This window comes from Dendrobates tinctorius, unplaced genomic scaffold (assembly GCF_039654945.1).
Source record: "Dendrobates tinctorius isolate UK_male_01 unplaced genomic scaffold, ASM3965494v1 ptg000129l, whole genome shotgun sequence".
NCBI classification, from domain to species: Eukaryota; Metazoa; Chordata; class Amphibia; order Anura; family Dendrobatidae; genus Dendrobates; species Dendrobates tinctorius.
The window spans coordinates 46,129,435-46,147,888 of record NW_027361797.1 but is presented as its reverse complement, the minus strand read 5'-3'; the positions used below and the strand labels follow the sequence as shown (position 1 = coordinate 46,147,888).

Genomic DNA, 18,454 nt, shown 5'->3' with positions numbered 1-18,454 from the left:
GATTTGGTATTGACTGGCAATTGATGTGACTTCGGCTGATATCAGACGAGAGCAGCGGCGGAGACTCAGCGTCGGACCCGGGGAAGGTAAGTATAGCACTGCTTATTCTTTAAAAAAAAAAAAAAAAAAAAAAACTGCAAACAGGGATCAGGATTTTCTAAAAGGGAACACCCCCCTTTAAGGTCTTTACTGAATAATATATCAACATGTAAGAAAAGAGATTACCGCCGGGTGCTTTACACGATGTGATTCCCCAGGTAATCGTCTTCACGCCGCACACCAACGTCTTGACCAGGCTCCGGCAGTCTGTCACTTGGAAGGTTTGCTTGTCTTCCTTGTCTTTCTCACCCGGCTTATCAAACACTAGAAGAGGGACCTGGGTGAGTGGGGTAGACGGAGCGGCGGGCAAAGCATTGGCTGGAGCTGGGGCTGGAACATTAGCTAGGATGGCATCGGCGGCGCAAAGCTCAGACTGGGGCTTGCACTTCTTAAAAATGGCGGATAACTGGTAACGGGCGATGGTGTGGAACTTCAGAACGAAAACCTGAGAGAGAAATGCAAGGTCAAGAGTTAAAAAACAAAAGGAACAAATACAAAAAGTATATTGGAAGATTGATAAGAGAAGTTGCTGACCCTGACAAACCCCTTTAGTTTGAACCATTATTATATTTGCTTTCCTTCACATTTCTGCAGCTGTAGGGCGGTAAAGACCCTCTAAGGATTACAGTCTTCCTTACCTCCAGCATCCTCATTAGTATATCTCGCCCATTGCCATTTTCTTGTTCACTTTTGGAGCGAATGCAATCCACCAGGTTGAGAAGAAGCTTACAGGACATAGTCTGGATGCTGCTGGGAATGGACTCGTCATCGATATTCTTGGCGAACAGCTGAACCGCGAGGGACAGGTCATTCAGTGGAAGGTGCTGACGGACATGGTGTACGAGATCCGCTAATGTGCTGTACGCCAGAGGCCTGCAGAATAAGCAAGATGTCAGATCTAAAATCTTAAAAACACTCGATGTTATAGAGCTAAACAACTGCCGATTGGTATATACAGTATGTACTGATCCGTCATTTAATAGCCTGTTTACACAGGCAGACCACGCTTAATAATACACACTGAGTGTTCTATTCAAGCAGATGCTGCCATTGTACTCGGCAGCGTGAATCCTGTTTACAAAGAACAATGCTCCTTTGACAAAACCAAATGATTATTCCACCCGATTAATGAGCACTTATCAGGAGATCGGGAGCCTGTTTACACTTTCAGATGATCGTGAAAATAATGCTCCTAGGATCACTCATCCATGGTAATCTCGCAGCCTATGAAAGGCGATTTGACGCCAGTTTCTACAGTATTAAAAGACCCTGACAGATCTTGGATTATCAGGAAATGCGGAAAATGATGAGCACTTGAAGCCAGCAACAATAAAACATAAATTATCAGCATGTCTGGATTATTATATATGGATGTGTTAGGGCGCAGTCAGATGGCCGTATAAATCGGACCAAAAACAGAACCCAGTGTACGGACTGGTGGATCTCCTGACTCGGGCATGACCGCTTCATGTATTTATATGCAGCTGTCACGCTCTGGTCGGGAGAACTGCCGGCCAGTCCGTGCGCAGCGTTCTGAATTTTAAGAATTTAGAAAAATATAAATATATATATATATATATATATATATATATATATCTCTCTCTCTCAACGTGTAACTTGCTGCTTCATACCGGAGAGTCTCCCGGGCCGTGTACCCAGAGCCAATGAGGATGGATTCATCAAACAACTTGTCCATGCAGGGGATGAACTCTGAAAGGTACAAAGACAATTTATCAACGGTTGACATGTGACAAGCAATGGAGCGGGGTCACAATTACGTCACTAGATCCACTGGATGTATGCACGATGAGAAAAACTTTTAAATCCACCGGGGACTGAGCTGACACGGGAGATTAGTCGTACAGACAGGCCTCCGCTGTCAGCGAGCTGTCACTCAAGGAGAGCGGGCAGGAAACAGCCACTTTCTGAATAGTCTCCTGTGTGGCTCGTTCCTCGGCGGCTTATAAAATATGCTTTTTTCTGAAATGTCGCAACTATCCAGATTCAAACATACGTGGCATAAATCATACAGCCAGTGCCTGATACATGCGGCACGTGGATCGGGCGGCATGTCAAGCTTCCTTTAATAAACCTCAAGGAAGACAGCGAGCCAAGAATCCGCAGAATAGCAATGAATCAGGTTCTTACGGCTCCTTAGGTCCGTGCTGAGAATATGTTTCGCCGCTATGAGCAGCTCTTTCCGAAGATGAGCAGTCTCGGGTGGGCAGTTGGTCAGGAGCTGCAGCATGCCTTTCACCATCTGCTGGGAATGTTTGGCCACCGTGTCCTATAAAACATAGGTGAATGTGACGGAAAGCGCACAGTGGACAGACTGACCATAGCAGTGTTTCAGTAATGGCGTAACCTACCTGATAGATACGAATGATGTAGGCCAAAAAGGACAAGGTTTTGATCTGGGCTGCGATGAAGTCGGCATAAAGTTCTTTATTGTACAACTTGTGCTGCCTGAAAACAAAAACATTAAAAAAAAAATAATGAAGTAACCTAGTTATTGTAGATGCTTAAAGAGGTATTCCCATCAGCAAATGTCTCCAGTTAGAAATGTACTATAGTTCTTCTGATTAGCTGTGTCCCTTACCCCACGTGCAGGACATTGCAGTAGCTCAGGTACCCATGGTTACGACCACTCGTATAGTGACAGTTAGTTGTTAATTGCCATAACCATGGGTTCATAAGCTACTACAATGCCCTGCACATGGGGTAAGCAATACGGTGAATCAGAAGAACTACAAGACATATTTAATTGGCGGTATTTGCTAATATTATTATTATTGCACCTACTGCATAAAGGGATAGGATCTTGGAGATGAGAAAAGCCCCTTAAAGCAACAGAAAAAGTTATAAAGGAAGACACAAGGATCCTCTCAGAAAAATGTAACACTGGGTAAACAGAACAGGAGAGATATACAGGAAAGCTGCTATGGGCATCAGTTTATGCAAAGCTTTCCCGAGTATATGCCCATATATATGGAATTAAAGGAATTTCCTTCAAATTGACATTCATCACATATCCACAGTAAATGTAATTAGTGTCCAATTTTCGGGGGCTCAACCAGTGGGACCCCCATACAATGATTCTGAATTTAGCATCGGACCCATAGACATTGCATGTAGCACGGGGCAGGTAACCGTTTCACAAGTAGAGTTGGGCATGAAGGAAGAACGGAGGAGGTTGTAGCCCCCTTTCTAGCGATCGGTAGGGGTCTTGGCATTGACAATGTGCCAACAGAATCTGCTACCTGCCACGTCCTAGCATAGCGAGCACATCATGAGGTGAATGCTTGGTCTTTTATTAGATCAGACTGTACGTTTTACACGCAGCCGCCTGATGTGTGGGGGTCCTGCACCCCTCACCAATAAACTGTTTTCAGGTCTCGGAAAGGTTGGATGTACGGAAAATGAACCAGCCCACGGCTCTATTCACTGTATAGTGATCATTCTCTGCTTTTCAGCTCCCGTTAAAGTGAATAGGAGCTTAACAGCCAGACTGGGAAACAGTCAGTAATGATAGGCCATCAAGAGAATAAGCCTGGAAAAGCCAGCAATATGTCAGGGGGCTACATCGTGCACAATGCGGTCACACCGACAACTCCGTTAAGAAAGCTCTGCATGAAGTCAGACGTACCTGGCAGTGGTGGAGACCTGGGTGACGATTGTGTTCATGATCAATGGTACAAATTCAGACACCATGTTGTGAATGTTTAACTTATAGAGCTGCAGAAAAAGAAACAAAATAAAGATTTCAAATCAAAGTAAAATCTACACTAACATTGTTTAAAGGGGTTTTTCCATCTCACAAAGCGAATCCAAATTGCTATAATATTCTATCCCTTTAAGATCTGTGGCGAGGTCTGACATCTGGGACTCCCACCAATCCAGAGAAGACGCCAGCGCTTTGCTCCCGTCCCAGCCCTTGTTCATCTAACCGTGCAGGGAACGGATACCCTAGTGTCAAGACCCCGTCACACGTCTTTGTAATCATATAGGACACCCTAGCGTCAGGGGTCCTGTCACACGTCTTTGTAATCATATAGGACACCCTAGCGTCAGGGGTCCTGTCACACGTCTTTGTAATCATATAGGACACCATAGCGTCAGGGGTCCTGTCACACGTCTTTGTAATCATATAGGACACCCTAGCGTCAGGGGTCCTGTCACACGTCTTTGCAATCATATAGGACACCATAGCGTCAGGGGTCCTGTCACACGTCTTTGTAATCATATAGGACACCATAGCGTCAGGGGTCCTGTCACACGTCTTTGTAATCATATAGGACACCCTAGCGTCAGGGGTCCTGTCACACGTCTTTGTAATCATATAGGACACCCTAGCGTCAGGGGTCCTGTCACACGTCTTTGTAATCATATAGGACACCCTAGCGTCAGGGGTCCTGTCACACGTCTTTGTAATCATATAGGACATCATAGCATCAGGGGTCCTGTCACACGTCTTTGTAATCATATAGGACACCCTAGCGTCAGGGGTCCTGTCACACGTCTTTGTAATCATATAGGACACCCTAGCGTCAGGGGTCCTGTCACACGTCTTTGTAATCATATAGGACACCGTAATCATATAGGATACCCTAGCGTCAGGGGTCCTGTCACACGTCTTTGTAATCATATAGGACATCATAGCATCAGGGGTCCTGTCACACGTCTTTGTAATCATATAGGACACCGTAATCATATAGGACACCCTAGCGTCAGGGGTCCTGTCACACGTCTTTGTAATCATATAGGACATCATAGCATCAGGGGTCCTGTCACACGTCTTTGTAATCATATAGGACACCCTAGCGTCAGGGGTCCTGTCACACGTCTTTGTAATCATATAGGACACCGTAATCATATAGGACACCGTAGCGTCAGGGGTCCTGTCACACGCCTTTGTAATCATATAGGACACCCTAGCGTCAGGACCCCATTCCACGTCTTTGTAATCACATAGGACACCGTAATCATATAGGACACCATAGCGTCAGGGGTCCTGTCACATGCCACGTTCCCTTTATTGCTATTCTCAGACATGGCAGATTTGGTGCCAAATTTTCTGGCTTGTCCCATCTATCTGAATGGGGCTAGCAGAAATCCATTTATTTCTTGCAGAAATAACCACATTCTGATGGACAATTTTCAGCAGAAGTTTCTACAACAATTCAGTCATTTGGGAATCCAACCAAAACGGAGAACATACAAATTAAATCATTTTGGGACATCGTTATAAAAACAGAGTTTTGCTGTATACTTAGAATTATCCCTTAAGCCTTCACGTAATAAACTATGAATCCGGCTCAGTCCTTGGAGAACGAGACTTACCTGGTACATCAGCACAACTATAATTGGCAACTCGGCCAGCACCTTCAGGGACAGGGAGCCTTTGGGGATGATGGTATGCTGCAGGAAGAAAGCATACAGCCATGACTGACAGCAATGCTCAGCGACAGTATACCAAACAGCAGGGAAAGTGTTAACTTCCAAGGAAAAGCAATATTCTGTAATGTGGGTGCCACATGCAGACCACCCAGCTCACAATCACGGTCCTGTCGATCTGATATGGCACTTAGAATGACCAATCCTAACGCTTTTATTTTCCTGTATGTTTGAAAGCAGTGGACGTTCCCGGAGGCGGCCATGCTTACCGTCCTGGTCTCACTGTCTTCTCTCTCTGGATTTACTTTGACCACAATGGTGGAAATCATGCCAACCATTTCTGGAGTGGGAACAGTGTTTTCTGGGATCACTGGAGGATTCTCAAAGTAGCGGTTCTGGGATAAAAGGAGCAATGAGACAAGTTTAGACTTTACTACTGGTCCGAGACACCTTAAATGATCTAATCTGCCTTTAAAAGGGGACCCGTCATGTCCGATAACACCATTTACCAGCAGATATAGGGCTAATCGTGTTAGGAAGGTGCTCGGCCGCAGTACAGAAAGTGTGGCAGAAGGGTTAAAATGAACTAACTCCTCCTGGAAGCTGCCAGTATTCAGCCGAAAAATCGTACACAGAAATAGTCACTGCTCACGTCACGGCACTGATGTACTGCATAGCCGGCGGTCAGCGGCCGCTCTCAGAGATGTGAGCGACGACTGTAGTTGAGCAGACACACCAGCATGACAAAGCCGACGGCTCCCGGCAAGAATAAAGTTCTATTTTCTCCAGGGAGCTGCCCTTTCAGTACGGCGGCTAAAAACCTTCCTAACGCTATTAACCCTATATCAACACATTGTTATTATTTATTATTATAGCGCCATTTATTCCATGGTGCTTTACATGTGAGGAGGGGTATACATAACACATACAAGTACAGTAATCTTAAACAATACAAGTCACGACTGGTACAGGATGAGAGAGGACCCTGCCCGCGAGGGCTCACAATCTACAACGGGATGGGTGAGGCTACAGTAGGCGAGGGTAGAGCTGGTCATGCAGCGGTTTGGTGGATCAGTGGTTACTGCAAGTTATAGGCTTGTCGGAAGAGGTAGGTCTTCAAGTTCTTTTTGAAGGTTTCCATGGTAGGCGAGAGTCCGATATGTTGTGGTAGAGAGTTCCAGAGTAGAGGGGATGCGTGGGAGAAATCTTGTATGCGATTGTGGGAAGAGGAGACAAGAGGGGAGTACAGAAGGAGATCGTGTCAGGATCGGAGGTTTCGTGCAGGTAAGTACCGGGAGACTAGGTCACAGATGTACGGAGGACTCAGGCTGTGGATAGCTTTGTATGTCATGGTTAGGGTTTTGAACTGGAGTCTTTGGGTAATGGGGAGCCAGTGCAGGGATTGACAGGGGAGAGGCCGGGGAATAGAGAAGGGGCAGGTGGATTAGTCAGGCAGCAGAGTTAAGAATAGATTGGAGGGGTGCGAGAGTGTTAGAGGGGAAGCCACAGAGCAGGAGGTTGCAGTAGTCAAGGCGGGAGATGATGAGGGCATGGACTAGGGTTTTTGCAGATTCTTGGTTGAGGAATGTACGGATCCGTGAAATATTTTTGAGTTGAAGTCGGCAGGAAGCGGAAAGGGCTTGGATATGTGGTTTGAAAGAGAGATCAGTGTCAAGGATAACCCCGAGGCAGCGAGCTTGTGGGACAGAGAGTGGGCAGCCGTTTACTTTAATGGATAGGTACAGTGGGGGGGGGGGGCTCACGTGAGATGGGCGAAAGATGATTAATTCTGTTTTGTCCATATTAAGTTTTAGAAATCTAGCGGAGAAGGATGAAATAGCAGACAGACATTGAGGGATTCTGTTTAGTAGGGAGGTGATATCTGGTCCAGAGATGTAGATCTGTGTGTCATCAGCACAGAGATGATACTGAAAGCCATGAAATTCTATGAGCTGTCCGAGGACGAAGGTATAAACGGAGAAGAGCAGGGGCCCTAGGACTGAACCTTGCGGGACTCCGACGGATAGGGGGTGCGGTGAGGAGGTGGTGTGCGAATGGGAGACGCTGAATGTCCGGTCTGCTAGGTATGACGCAATCCAAGATAGGGCCAAGTCTGTGATACCAAGAGATGAGAGGGTCTGTAGTAATAGGGAATGGTCCACTGTGTCAAAGGCAGAGGACAGCTCCAGGAGGAGGAGGAGGACAGAGTAGTGTCACTTGGCCTTGGCGGTTAGTAGGTCATTGGTGACCTTAGTTAGGGCAGTTTCAGTGGAGTGGTGTGGCTGGAAGCCGGATTGCAAGCGGTCAAGGAGGGAGCAAGAAGAGAGGTGGGAGGATAGTTCAAGATGGACGTGTTGTTCCATAGTTTTGAGGCATAGAGGAGACGTGATATAGGGCGATAGCTAGATACAGAGGATGGGTCAAGAGAGGGCTTTTTGAGGATAGGTGTGATTGAGGCATGTTTAAAGCTTGAGGGGAAAACACCAGTTGTTAGTGATAGGTTGAAGAGATGGGTTAGGGTTGGGATGAATACTGCGGTGAGGTTTGGGATGAAGTGGGATGGGATCGGGTCAAGTGCACAGGTAGTGAGATGTGATCTTGAGAGTAGAGTGGAGAGTCGATCTTCTGTAATGGTGGAGAAGTTGGTTTTGGGGGAGGAGGGCAGGGCAGGTAGGAGGAAGGGCACTGGGGGTTGTTGACCAAAACTGTCTCTGATGTTATCAATCTTCTCCTTGAAAAATGAGGCAAAGCCTTCAGCTGAGATGAGTGGAGAGGGAGGAGGTGCTGGGGGGCGGAGGAGAGAATTGAAGGTGTTGAATAACTGTTTAGGGTTGTGAGACAGGGAGGATATGAGAGATGAGAAGTAGGTTTGTTTTGCTGCAGCGAGGCGAGTGTGGCCTTGAAAGTAGTGAGGGACTGTTTGAATGTGATGAAGTCCTCATTGGAGTGGGATTTTTTCCATCTCCGCTCAGCAGCCCTGGAAGCCCGCTTCAGTTCTTTGGTCAGACTGGTGTGCCAGGGCTGTCTGTTGATTTTGCGAGCTTTGGTATGTTTGAGAGGGGCAACTGATTCCAAAGCTACAGCTATTGTGGTGTTATATAGAGCGGCATCCGCATTGTGTAGGAAACTTATGTCTGTAAGAGGGAGGAGGGATTCAGACAGTGAGTGTAGATCGAGGTGTTGAAGATTTCTGCGAGGGTGTGCGAGTTTTTGAGGTGGGGATTGTGGACCTGAGGAGGAGAGGGAAGAGAATTTAAGTAGGTTGTGGTCAGAGAGAGGAAGAGGTGAGTTAGAGAGGCTAGATAGGGAGCAGAGGCAGGTGAAGATGAGGTCTAGTGTGTGGCCATCTTTGTGAGTGGCTGCAGAAGACCATTGAATGAGACCGAAGGAGGAAGTGAGAGATAGAAGTTTAGTGGCAGCTGAGCGGGAAATGTCAATGGGGATGTTGAAGTTGCCCAAGATGATAGCGGGGATATCAGTGGAAAGGAAATGAAGTAGCCAGGTGGTGAAGTGGTCGAAGAAGGTAGTGGCTGACCCTGGAGGGCGGTATATGACAGCTAGTTGGAGGTTGGAGGGGGAGTAGATGCGCAAAGAGTGCACCTCGAAGGAAGGGAGGGTAACAGAGGGCGGCAGTGGGATTGGGGTGAAGGAGCAGTTATCTGACAGGAGAAAACCAACTCCTCCACCATGCTTGCAGCTGGGGCGGGGGAGTGGGGGGGGGGGGAGGTGGAATCAACCATATGAGAGTGCAGCAGGAGAGGCTGTGTCAGAGGAGGTGAGCCAGGTTTCGGTGATGGTGAGGAAGGAAAGTTTGTTAGTAATAAAAAGATCATGGATTAAAGAAAGTTTGTTGCAGACAGAGCGAGCGTTCCACAGAGCTCCTGTTAGTGGGACTGGGGAAGCTGGGGCTGGGCGAATGTGTATAAGGTTGGAGTGGTTACGGAAAATTGTGATTGGGTGTGGATGGGAGGTAGAAATGACTGTGGGAATGTGGTGAGGAGGACCAGGATTTTGAGAGATCGCCGGCAGTGAGGAGGAGCAGAGAGAGTGTTAGCAGGTGGGAGCAGGAGAGGGCATGAGGGGGCTGTCTGTGTTTGGAGACAGAGGATTGTATGTTGAGGAACAGATCTGAGGAAGAGGCGAGATGGATTGGAAGGATTGAAGAAGAGATGAACAGTTCCTTGCTTGGTGTAGGGATTAGTGGGGTTACCAGATAAATATCGTCATTGATTTTAAAGGGGAGCTTATCTTTGGGGACAATTTTTTTTTCTTTTCTTGTACTTGCATGTATTTAGAGCGAAAAATCAATCTTGAAATTGGTTTTTATTTAAAAATATTGCACCATTAGGCTTTTACAGGCTTCGTTTCCCTGTACATTCAACTTTGATGTGGTCATAAATCAATTAGAAAAGACAAAACTCCTACAGTCAGGACAAGCTTACTGGCAGATTCTGAGTTAACTTATTCTGCAGCACTAGACAGCAAACAGTGCAACATTTTTAATGAAACCCCTTTACAAAAATGTTTTATAACCCCAAATATATGCATATATATAAATAAATCTGTCACCGAAGGACAACACCTTTGACATATGCTACTTTGAAGTGCCCTCCTCATGGCATAACATTGTAGCTCAAAACTTATCAAGTAAGCAAAAAAAAAACTTAGGAAAATGAAAAAAATACTTACCACAACCTTTGGAAGCTCTTTATAAATCTGTCTCACAAAGTCAAGAAAATGATGAATCTACAGAGAATAAAAACAAAAATTAATCAATCATATTTCAGTAAGGAAGTCATCGTATTAATGCAATCTGCTTAAAAGCATGGCGACTTTCTTCTAGAGACAGCACCAAACCTGCCCATATGTCGTGTCCGATACTCCAGCTCAGCTTCATCGAAATGAATGGAACCAAGCTGCAATACACAAGCAGGCTGCAGACGGTGGGGTGGCGCTATTTGTTAAAGCAGCCAAGGTTTTCTAAGCCTGAATGCCTTTTATTGCAAAGAAGGCAATATACTCTTAGTAAGATGTAAACTCTGTTGATGGCAATTTGTAGCTTTAAAGTATTATAAAGCTGCAACTCATGGCATGCTGGGAGTTGTAGTTTCAAAACAGTTTGAGGCAGGAGATGGATTTAAAGGGGTTATTGGGGGTTTTAACACTGATAAGTCTATCCTTATGAGAGGTCATCAATGTATGATCAGTGGGAGTGTGACACCTTGCACCCCCACCGATCAGCTGTTCCCGATGTTGGCCGGAACTGCTCAGTTAAAGAGCTGCACAGCTCCACCGACAGAATAGTGGCCGCGGCCGGGTACTGCACATCCAACCAATATTGGTTTCAATGTGGGGCGGATGTGCAGTACTGACCGCGGCTTCTATACAGTCGACGGCTGTGCAGTTCTGGCCGCCGTCGACACCAGGAACAGTTGATCAGCGAAAGTGTAGGGTGTTGCACCCCCACTGATCAGACATTCGATGATCTACCCTAAGGATAGGCCATTAATGTTAAAGTCCCGGACAACCCCTTTAAAGCAAGAACCTTATCAGGAATGAAAAATACAAAAAAAAGCAACGTACCTCTTGAGTGATGGGCGGTCTGAACTGCTTGTGTAGCTCAATGATGATTCTTAAGCAGATCAGGACATTCTCCTCGTTCTCAGTCTAGAAGGAACATATACATTATGTGACTTTCTGTCCCGAACACGGAGTCACACAGATCGCATGAAAACGTTGCGGCTGCACTCTACCTCCAGGAAACGGAACATCACAGACAGGATATTCTTGGTGTGCGGCCGCAGGTGTTCATTGGTGGGGATCCGGTGGATGATTTCTAGGACAAGCTTTCGCAGTTGCTGGAAGACAAATAGAAGACATGCTTCCATAAAAATCAAAAAAACAACATCAAGAAGGTGAAAGATGGATGCTGGACATCAACACTGGATAATGGATAGTCCTGAAGGAACAGTATCTACAATCAGATCTTATCAGTTTTACTCTCAGCGCCCGATGTGAGGTACATACATCCATACGTGCGCACTAAATCACTCAGCACATCCGTGCAGGCATCACATCTTGGGGGGCTCAAGCCTGATAATGTCATCATTCCCATAATCAGATCTTATCAGTTTTACTCTCAGTGCCCAATGTGAGTTTACACACAAACGCGCACACACACACACACACACACACACACACACACACACACACACACACACACACACACACCACATCGTTTGGGCTCAAGACTGATAGTCTCATCATATTGCAATTCTATTCATTTACATGTCATTCTAGCACTTGGATCAGCCGTGGACAGGGGACCTCAATCTCTACCAGTCCATATGTCAGCAGTGATAGCCGGTAATAGGTATACATACCTGTGCTGGTTTCTCCTGGAGGAACTGAACTTCCCCATCTTGTAGGAAAGTAAGAAACCTTGGGATGATGTGCTCCAGGAAGGTGGAATATTGAGCAGAAGTGGTGACGTTCTAAAAAATAAAATAATAATATTAATAATCCATAACCCCACTGCAATGTTGATGACTGTTTCCAGAAGAAAGCAGCAAATCAACCCCTTCGAGTTAAAAGTAAGAAGTCCATGATCAGCTAAAATCTTCAGATCAAAGTGTCCTGGGAGTGTCACCTACCTCAAAGTTTTCGCTAACTTCCTGCATCATTTTCAGCTTGGTCTCATCGGCTAAACATTCAGACAAAAGATGAAAAATTAGGGGGGAAATAAAAAAAAAAAAAAAAAAAGAATTAAACATGGCTATCATGTCTTCTCCATACCATCTTCCCCTTGCATGACGACGGATTGCTGCCGATCCCCAATTTACAGCTTATCACTACCAAGTAAAAAGATTTTCCCAGGCGAACCATAGCTAAAATCCAAAAGTGAGTCTTGGACTTTCCCCGCAGATCCGCCATAGGAAAATCCTAACCGCGCGAGTGTAAACCCTGGGCACCCCGATCCTACACAGTGGACGGCACAGGCTACTCTTAGGACACATACGCGTGTTGACATCTGTAAGGGCAGCCACGAACTGGAGGTATTTTTTCATCAGCGTCGTCTGGTCCACCACGGTGGGCCCCGACGGAGGGACGAACGCCATTTTTTCTTCTTTTCGTTCTCTTTAGCAACAAAGGTAAAGTAGTTGAATCATCCCACCTATCGGAGGAAGACGAGAGCAGTCAGGAAACCAGCAAGATAAACATGAAGACAACACATTACACCATTTTTGTAATAATCAATGTATTTTGCATCAATGACAGTCAAAACTCAGACATCTGACCACAGTCTTAAACCCCCCTCAAATAATAATTGTTTGGTGTGAACATCGCATACACAAACTCAAGAACGTGGCATCATACGCACATTAACAGGGAGCAAGATAACGCAAGAAGAACGTGGCATCATACGCACAATAGCAGGGAGCAAGATAACGCAAGAAGAACGTGGCATCATACGCACAATAGCAGGGAGCAAGATAACGCAAGAAGAACGTGGCATCATACGCACAATAGCAGGGAGCAAGATAACGCAAGAAGAACGTGGCATCATACGCACAATAGCAGGGAGCAAGATAACGCAAGAAGAACGTGGCATCATACGCACAATAGCAGGGAGCAAGATAACGCAAGAAGAACGTGGCATCATACGCACAATAGCAGGGAGCAAGATAACGCAAGAAGAACGTGGCATCATACGCACAATAGCAGGGAGCAAGATAACGCAAGAAGAACGTGGCATCATACGCACAATAGCAGGGAGCAAGATAACGCAAGAAGAACGTGGCATCATAGGCACAATAGCAGGGAGCAAGATAACGCAAGAAGAACGTGGCATCATACGCACAATAGCAGGGAGCAAGATAACGCAAGAAGAACGTGGCATCATACGCACAATAGCAGGGAGCAAGATAACGCAAGAAGAACGTGGCATCATATGCACAATAGCAGGGAGCAAGATACATCACCCTGACCCCACGTGCCCTAACTATACGGCCGCAGCGCTGCACGGTATCAGACCAGTGACTGGCTGAAGTGGTCAGAATGTAGCGTAGAATAGGAGAAGCGCGAGTTGCGTCAGAGCAGAAGCGGCGTCAGAGCAGAAGCGCACTGAGGCTGATGAGAACCAGCAATCCAGACAGTTTCAGAGCAGGGCTCACAAGCTCTAAAGCAAATAGCTTGTAAGCGCGGGCTCCTTGCCTGGGAGACCGGCCACTGCTGGAAGATAGCAAAGATAGCTGGTAACCTAGGCAACTAATAATAAAATAAAGAATTATATATGGTAAATGGCTCTCTGTACTGCTTTTACTGTTTAAAAAAAAAAAAAAACTTCAATAAATATATTTACTGAAAAAAAAAAAAGAATTATATATAATTAAAAATAGGATTTTTAATAAGTATCAAAAGTAAATTTGCCAGTTGCTTATTTTTATAAGCACGTCACAATTTTGCAGAATTAACAAGATAGAGATATATATATATATATGTAAAAAAAATAAATAAATAAATAAAACCATTGTCTTCAGTTGCCAAATTCACAGAGTAATTACTTTATTTTTCCTTATATATAGGTGTGTGAGGGTTTGGGTTTTTTTTACAGTACGGTACAGTATTTTGTTTTTATTGGTGCCATTTTGTATCCATATGGTTTTTGATTTTTTTTTATTCCATTTCTGTAGGGGGATGACATAACTGAACAACGGATAGTCTGTCATTTTGATTATTTCCTACTGTGGTTTACAGTAGTAACTCATTAGTTTGAACAATTACACAGGTGTCAATAAAAAAAAAAAAAATATATATATGCCTTGGCCTCATAGGAGTGGTAACGAGAGAGAGAGAGAATTTTTTTCAGCCGCCAGAACCGGGTTTAGGGTTAAATTTCTGCCAAAGGTAATTCTTCCGGGCATGCGCTGTGAAAAATGCGGATCTGGCGTTTCAGGGTCCGTCCAGTCATGTCAGCGGACGCCAAAATTTTGGCGGATCCATAAAAAAACGGATCCAATGGATGACCATCCGTCGAGATCCGCCGATAATGCAAGTCAATGGGAAAAAAAACGGATCCGCCAAGAAAAATGGCGGATCCGTTTTTTTTTGCAAAACGGCGGATATTGACTGATGGAGACAAACGGCTGTGTGAAAGAGGCCTTACAGGTCAGGTGGATGCCACTAATGGGCTGACACTGTTCACTTCACTAGGCCAAACTACACATACAAGGTATCCATTGGCTTAGAGAGCTTGTCCACTATTAGAAAAACATGGCTTCTTTCTTCCAAAAACTGCGCCACACCTGTACACAGGTTTTGTCTGGTATTGCAGTTCAGCTCCATTACACTGAATACCGCACACAACCATTGGACAGATGTGGCGCCATTTTTGTAAGAAAGTAGCCATTTTCTTAGCTGCATAGCTTTGGATCATTTTGTAAAAATCAATCGCTTTTTGCTAAAATTTGCCCCCTGTTCTGGAAATATAACAAATGTATTTTTTTTTATTCTAGTTTAGGGAGTTTGTCATGAAAATGATGCCGCTCATCCTCGTTACCTGTCTGGCACGTAGAAATGACGACCTACAGTTACCAACTGCCGGTGAGGTCTCACGCACAGAGCAAGGCCGCAGCAGGGGCCCTTAGCAACCAATCAGATCATGAGTTACATTTTCAAACCTGCTTAAGATGGCTGAGAGCTGGAACGTGATTGGTTGCCGTGGGTCACGAGGACAGGTTTACGACTACAATAGTTTTTATACAGTGGGTTTCTAACAACCTGGTAGAACTGGCAAGTCAGTGGAGGTGCCCCCCATGGTAACCATGACAGCAAAAGAAACAATCTGTCATCCGCTGTGTGTTTTTGACACTATCCCCCATAACTTGTTGCAACCCCTTTAAATCCAATGATTGCCCAATTCCACCATACACTACGGCAGTGATCATTAATACACAGGATACAATCTGTGAATGGTGACCAGACGGCAGTGCAGGATCTGCGGTGTGAGGAGCACCACCTTCACTTGCAATGGAGTCAACTGAGGCTCTGCTGCGGTGCCCATTATTTTGACGGTGCTATTGTTCCTGTCAAACTTTGCAACGCTAGCGTGACCACCACCTTAGATCACAACTTTTCAAATTTGCTCTTTTTAAGGTTTCGCCAGTTTGAGAAAAAATAAATAAAAAATGCCATTTTTCATTTTAAGTAAAAGAAGCATAATTAGTGTGATGAGCGAACGGGCTGGGATAAGGTGTTATCCGAGCAAACACAACATGTGAACATAGCCATAGAAAGCAATGCACAAGTGCAAAAAAAAAAACCGCAGGCATCAGATTTTGCTACATTTTTAGTGAAAAAGTAGTATGTGAAACCCATGTACATTTGGGGCAAATCACAAAGTAAACCATAATATCTTGGTCTCCTCACCTGAGAATGGAAGTTTAGGATTAGTACAATTTAATTTAAATTTGTGATGTGTGTAAAATAATCATTGGCCAACCAAGGTGTGAAAATCAATAGCTGATCAGCTCAAGGGCCAACCAAGGTGTGAAAATCAATAGCTGATCAGCTCAAGGGCCAACCAAGGTGAGAAAATCACTGCCTAATCTGCTCAAGGGCCAACCTAGGTGTGAAATTCAATAGCTAATCTACTCAAGGGCAACCAAGGTGTGAAAATCAATAGCTAATCTTCTGAAGGGCCAACCAAGGTGTGAAAATCAATAGATGATCAGTTCAAAGGCCAACCAAGGTGTGAAATTCAATAGCTAATCTGCTCAAGGGCAACCAAGGTGTGAAAATCAATAGCTAATCTGCTGAAGGGCCAACCAAGGTGTGAAATTCAATAGCTAATCTGCTCAAGGGCCAACCAAGGTGTGAAAATCAATAGCTAATCTGCTGAAGGGCCAACCAAGGTGTGAAAATCAATAGCTAATCTGCTAAAGGGCCAACCAAGGTGTGAAATTCAATAGCTAATCTTCTTAAGGGCAACCAAGGTGTGAAAATCAATAGATGATCAGCTCAAAGGCCAATCGAAGTGGGAAAATCAATACCTCATCTGATTAAGGGCCAACCAAGGTGTGCATATCACTGCCTGATCCCATAAAGGGCCAACCAAAGTTTGAAAAACACTACCTGATCTGATCAAGGGCCAACCAAGGTGTGAAAATCACTACCTGATATGATCAGGGAACAATCAAGGTGTGCAAATCACTGCCTGATCCCATAAAGAGCCAACCAAAGTATGAAAATCACTACCTGATGGTCCTGATCTGCTCAAGGGCAGGCAAAGGTGTAAAAGTAAACAGTGTCCTACAATTTCAATGCTCTGCCAAGGTTTTAGGTAAACTATTCCTGACCAATTCATCTCCTGTCGCTGCTACATTTTAATTACGTAGTTTTCACGAACTCATGTGAACTTTTTTTGCTCAGAATAGTCACTATTTTTTCAGACATAAAAATCTCTTTCCATCTAATAATTTGATCAAATTGCCCTTTTTCCAAATGGTTTTATGGAGTTACATACGTCTTGCATTGGTGCCCTAACACCTTGCATTGTTCCCACTTTAGTGGTGGAAGCAAAGCTGAACTTTGGGATCCTGAAAAACGCAGCAAAATCTGCTATTTGTAAGTAGCTTCTTTCCAGCCAAAAACAAAAATGCAGCAAAAACAAAGTGTGAACTTAGCCTTACAGCAATTATTGGGATTATGCCCATATTTCAAAAAGTCGTCAGAGACCGCACAGGAAGGCGAGAGTGCTGATGACATTTATCTGCACGTATCTGCCAGGACACACGAACACAGAAAAGATCAGCACCGGTCTATATTATGAGCATGTACTTTAGGCTCTGTGCACACTTGGCAGATCTGTGGCAGAACTTTGTATCAGTGTAGAATCCATGGGGGCAGCAGGTGCACTGATTTTAAAGCCCCCATTTAGCTGCATAATTCTCACTATAATCATGACATAGGCTATGTTGCCACGTAGCACATCTACTGCTGTGAATATCATTCACGTAAATGAGCCTAAGGCCGTGGTCATACTTGCGAGAGCGACGCGAGAAACTTGCGCAAGTCTCTCGCATCAATACCCGGCACTGCCGCCGACACTCGGGACCGGAGTGTGCGGCTGCATGTATTTCTATGTAGCCGCACACTCCGGTCCCAAGTGTCGGCGGCATATGATTTTGCTACATTTTTAGTGAAAAAGCAGTATGTGAAACCCATGTACATTTGGGGCAAATCACAAAGTAAACCATAATATCTTGGTCTCCTCACCTGAGAATGGAAGTTTAGGATTAGTATAATTTAATTTAAATTTGTGACGTGTGTAAAATAATCATTGGCCAACCAGGGTGTGAAAATCAATAGCTGATCAGCTCAAGGGCCAACCAAGGTGTGAAAATCTACAGCTGATCAGCTCATGGGCCAACCAAGGTGTGAAAATAAATAGCTGATCAGCTCAAGGGCCAACCAAGGTGTGAAAATCACTGCCTAATCCGATCAAGGGCCAACCAAGGTGTGAAAATCAATAGCTGATCAGCTCAAGGGCCAACCAAGGTGTGAAAATCTATAGCTGATCAGCTCATGGGCCAACCAAGGTGTGAAAATCAATAGCTTATCAGCTCAAAGGCCAACCAAGGTGTGAAAAATACTTGCAAGTGCGATGCGAGAAACTTGCGCAAGTCTCTCACATCAATACCTGGCACTGCCGCCGACACTCGGGATTGGAGTGTGCGGCTGCATGTATTTCTATGTAGCCGCACACTCCGGTCCCAAGTGCGGGCGGCAGTGCCTGGTATTGATCGCACTCGCAAGTGTGACCCCGGCCTTCAGGCTACGTTCCACCCTGTGAGCTTATGGGGGAGTTTTTGATGTAGATTTTCTGCACCATTTCTGCTCTCATTAAGTAAAATAAGTTACTTGAATTTTTTTTTTTTTTTAGAAAATACGCAGTATAAAA

At 44.9% G+C, this 18,454-nt stretch overlaps 1 protein-coding gene across 5 annotated transcripts in view; it reads right to left on the bottom strand.

The window, feature by feature from the left end:
- Positions 1-18,454, bottom strand: part of TRRAP (transformation/transcription domain associated protein) — a 196,316-nt gene that overhangs the window by 168,132 nt on the left and 9,730 nt on the right. For all 5 annotated transcript variants that reach the window (XM_073543094.1, XM_073543093.1, XM_073543090.1 and 2 more), the window contains exons 2-15: positions 12,512-12,667; positions 12,147-12,196; positions 11,877-11,987; positions 11,247-11,351; positions 11,077-11,160; positions 10,183-10,239; positions 5,763-5,888; positions 5,440-5,517; positions 3,746-3,834; positions 2,469-2,565; positions 2,248-2,386; positions 1,731-1,809; positions 738-972; positions 226-544 (exon numbers count right to left, since the gene is read on the bottom strand). In XM_073543094.1, coding sequence (XP_073399195.1) covers positions 226-544; positions 738-972; positions 1,731-1,809; positions 2,248-2,386; positions 2,469-2,565; positions 3,746-3,834; positions 5,440-5,517; positions 5,763-5,888; positions 10,183-10,239; positions 11,077-11,160; positions 11,247-11,351; positions 11,877-11,987; positions 12,147-12,196; positions 12,512-12,611 — 1,669 coding nt within the window. In that variant the 5' untranslated portion in view covers positions 12,612-12,667. The remainder of the gene's footprint in view (positions 1-225; positions 545-737; positions 973-1,730; positions 1,810-2,247; positions 2,387-2,468; positions 2,566-3,745; positions 3,835-5,439; positions 5,518-5,762; positions 5,889-10,182; positions 10,240-11,076; positions 11,161-11,246; positions 11,352-11,876; positions 11,988-12,146; positions 12,197-12,511; positions 12,668-18,454) is intronic.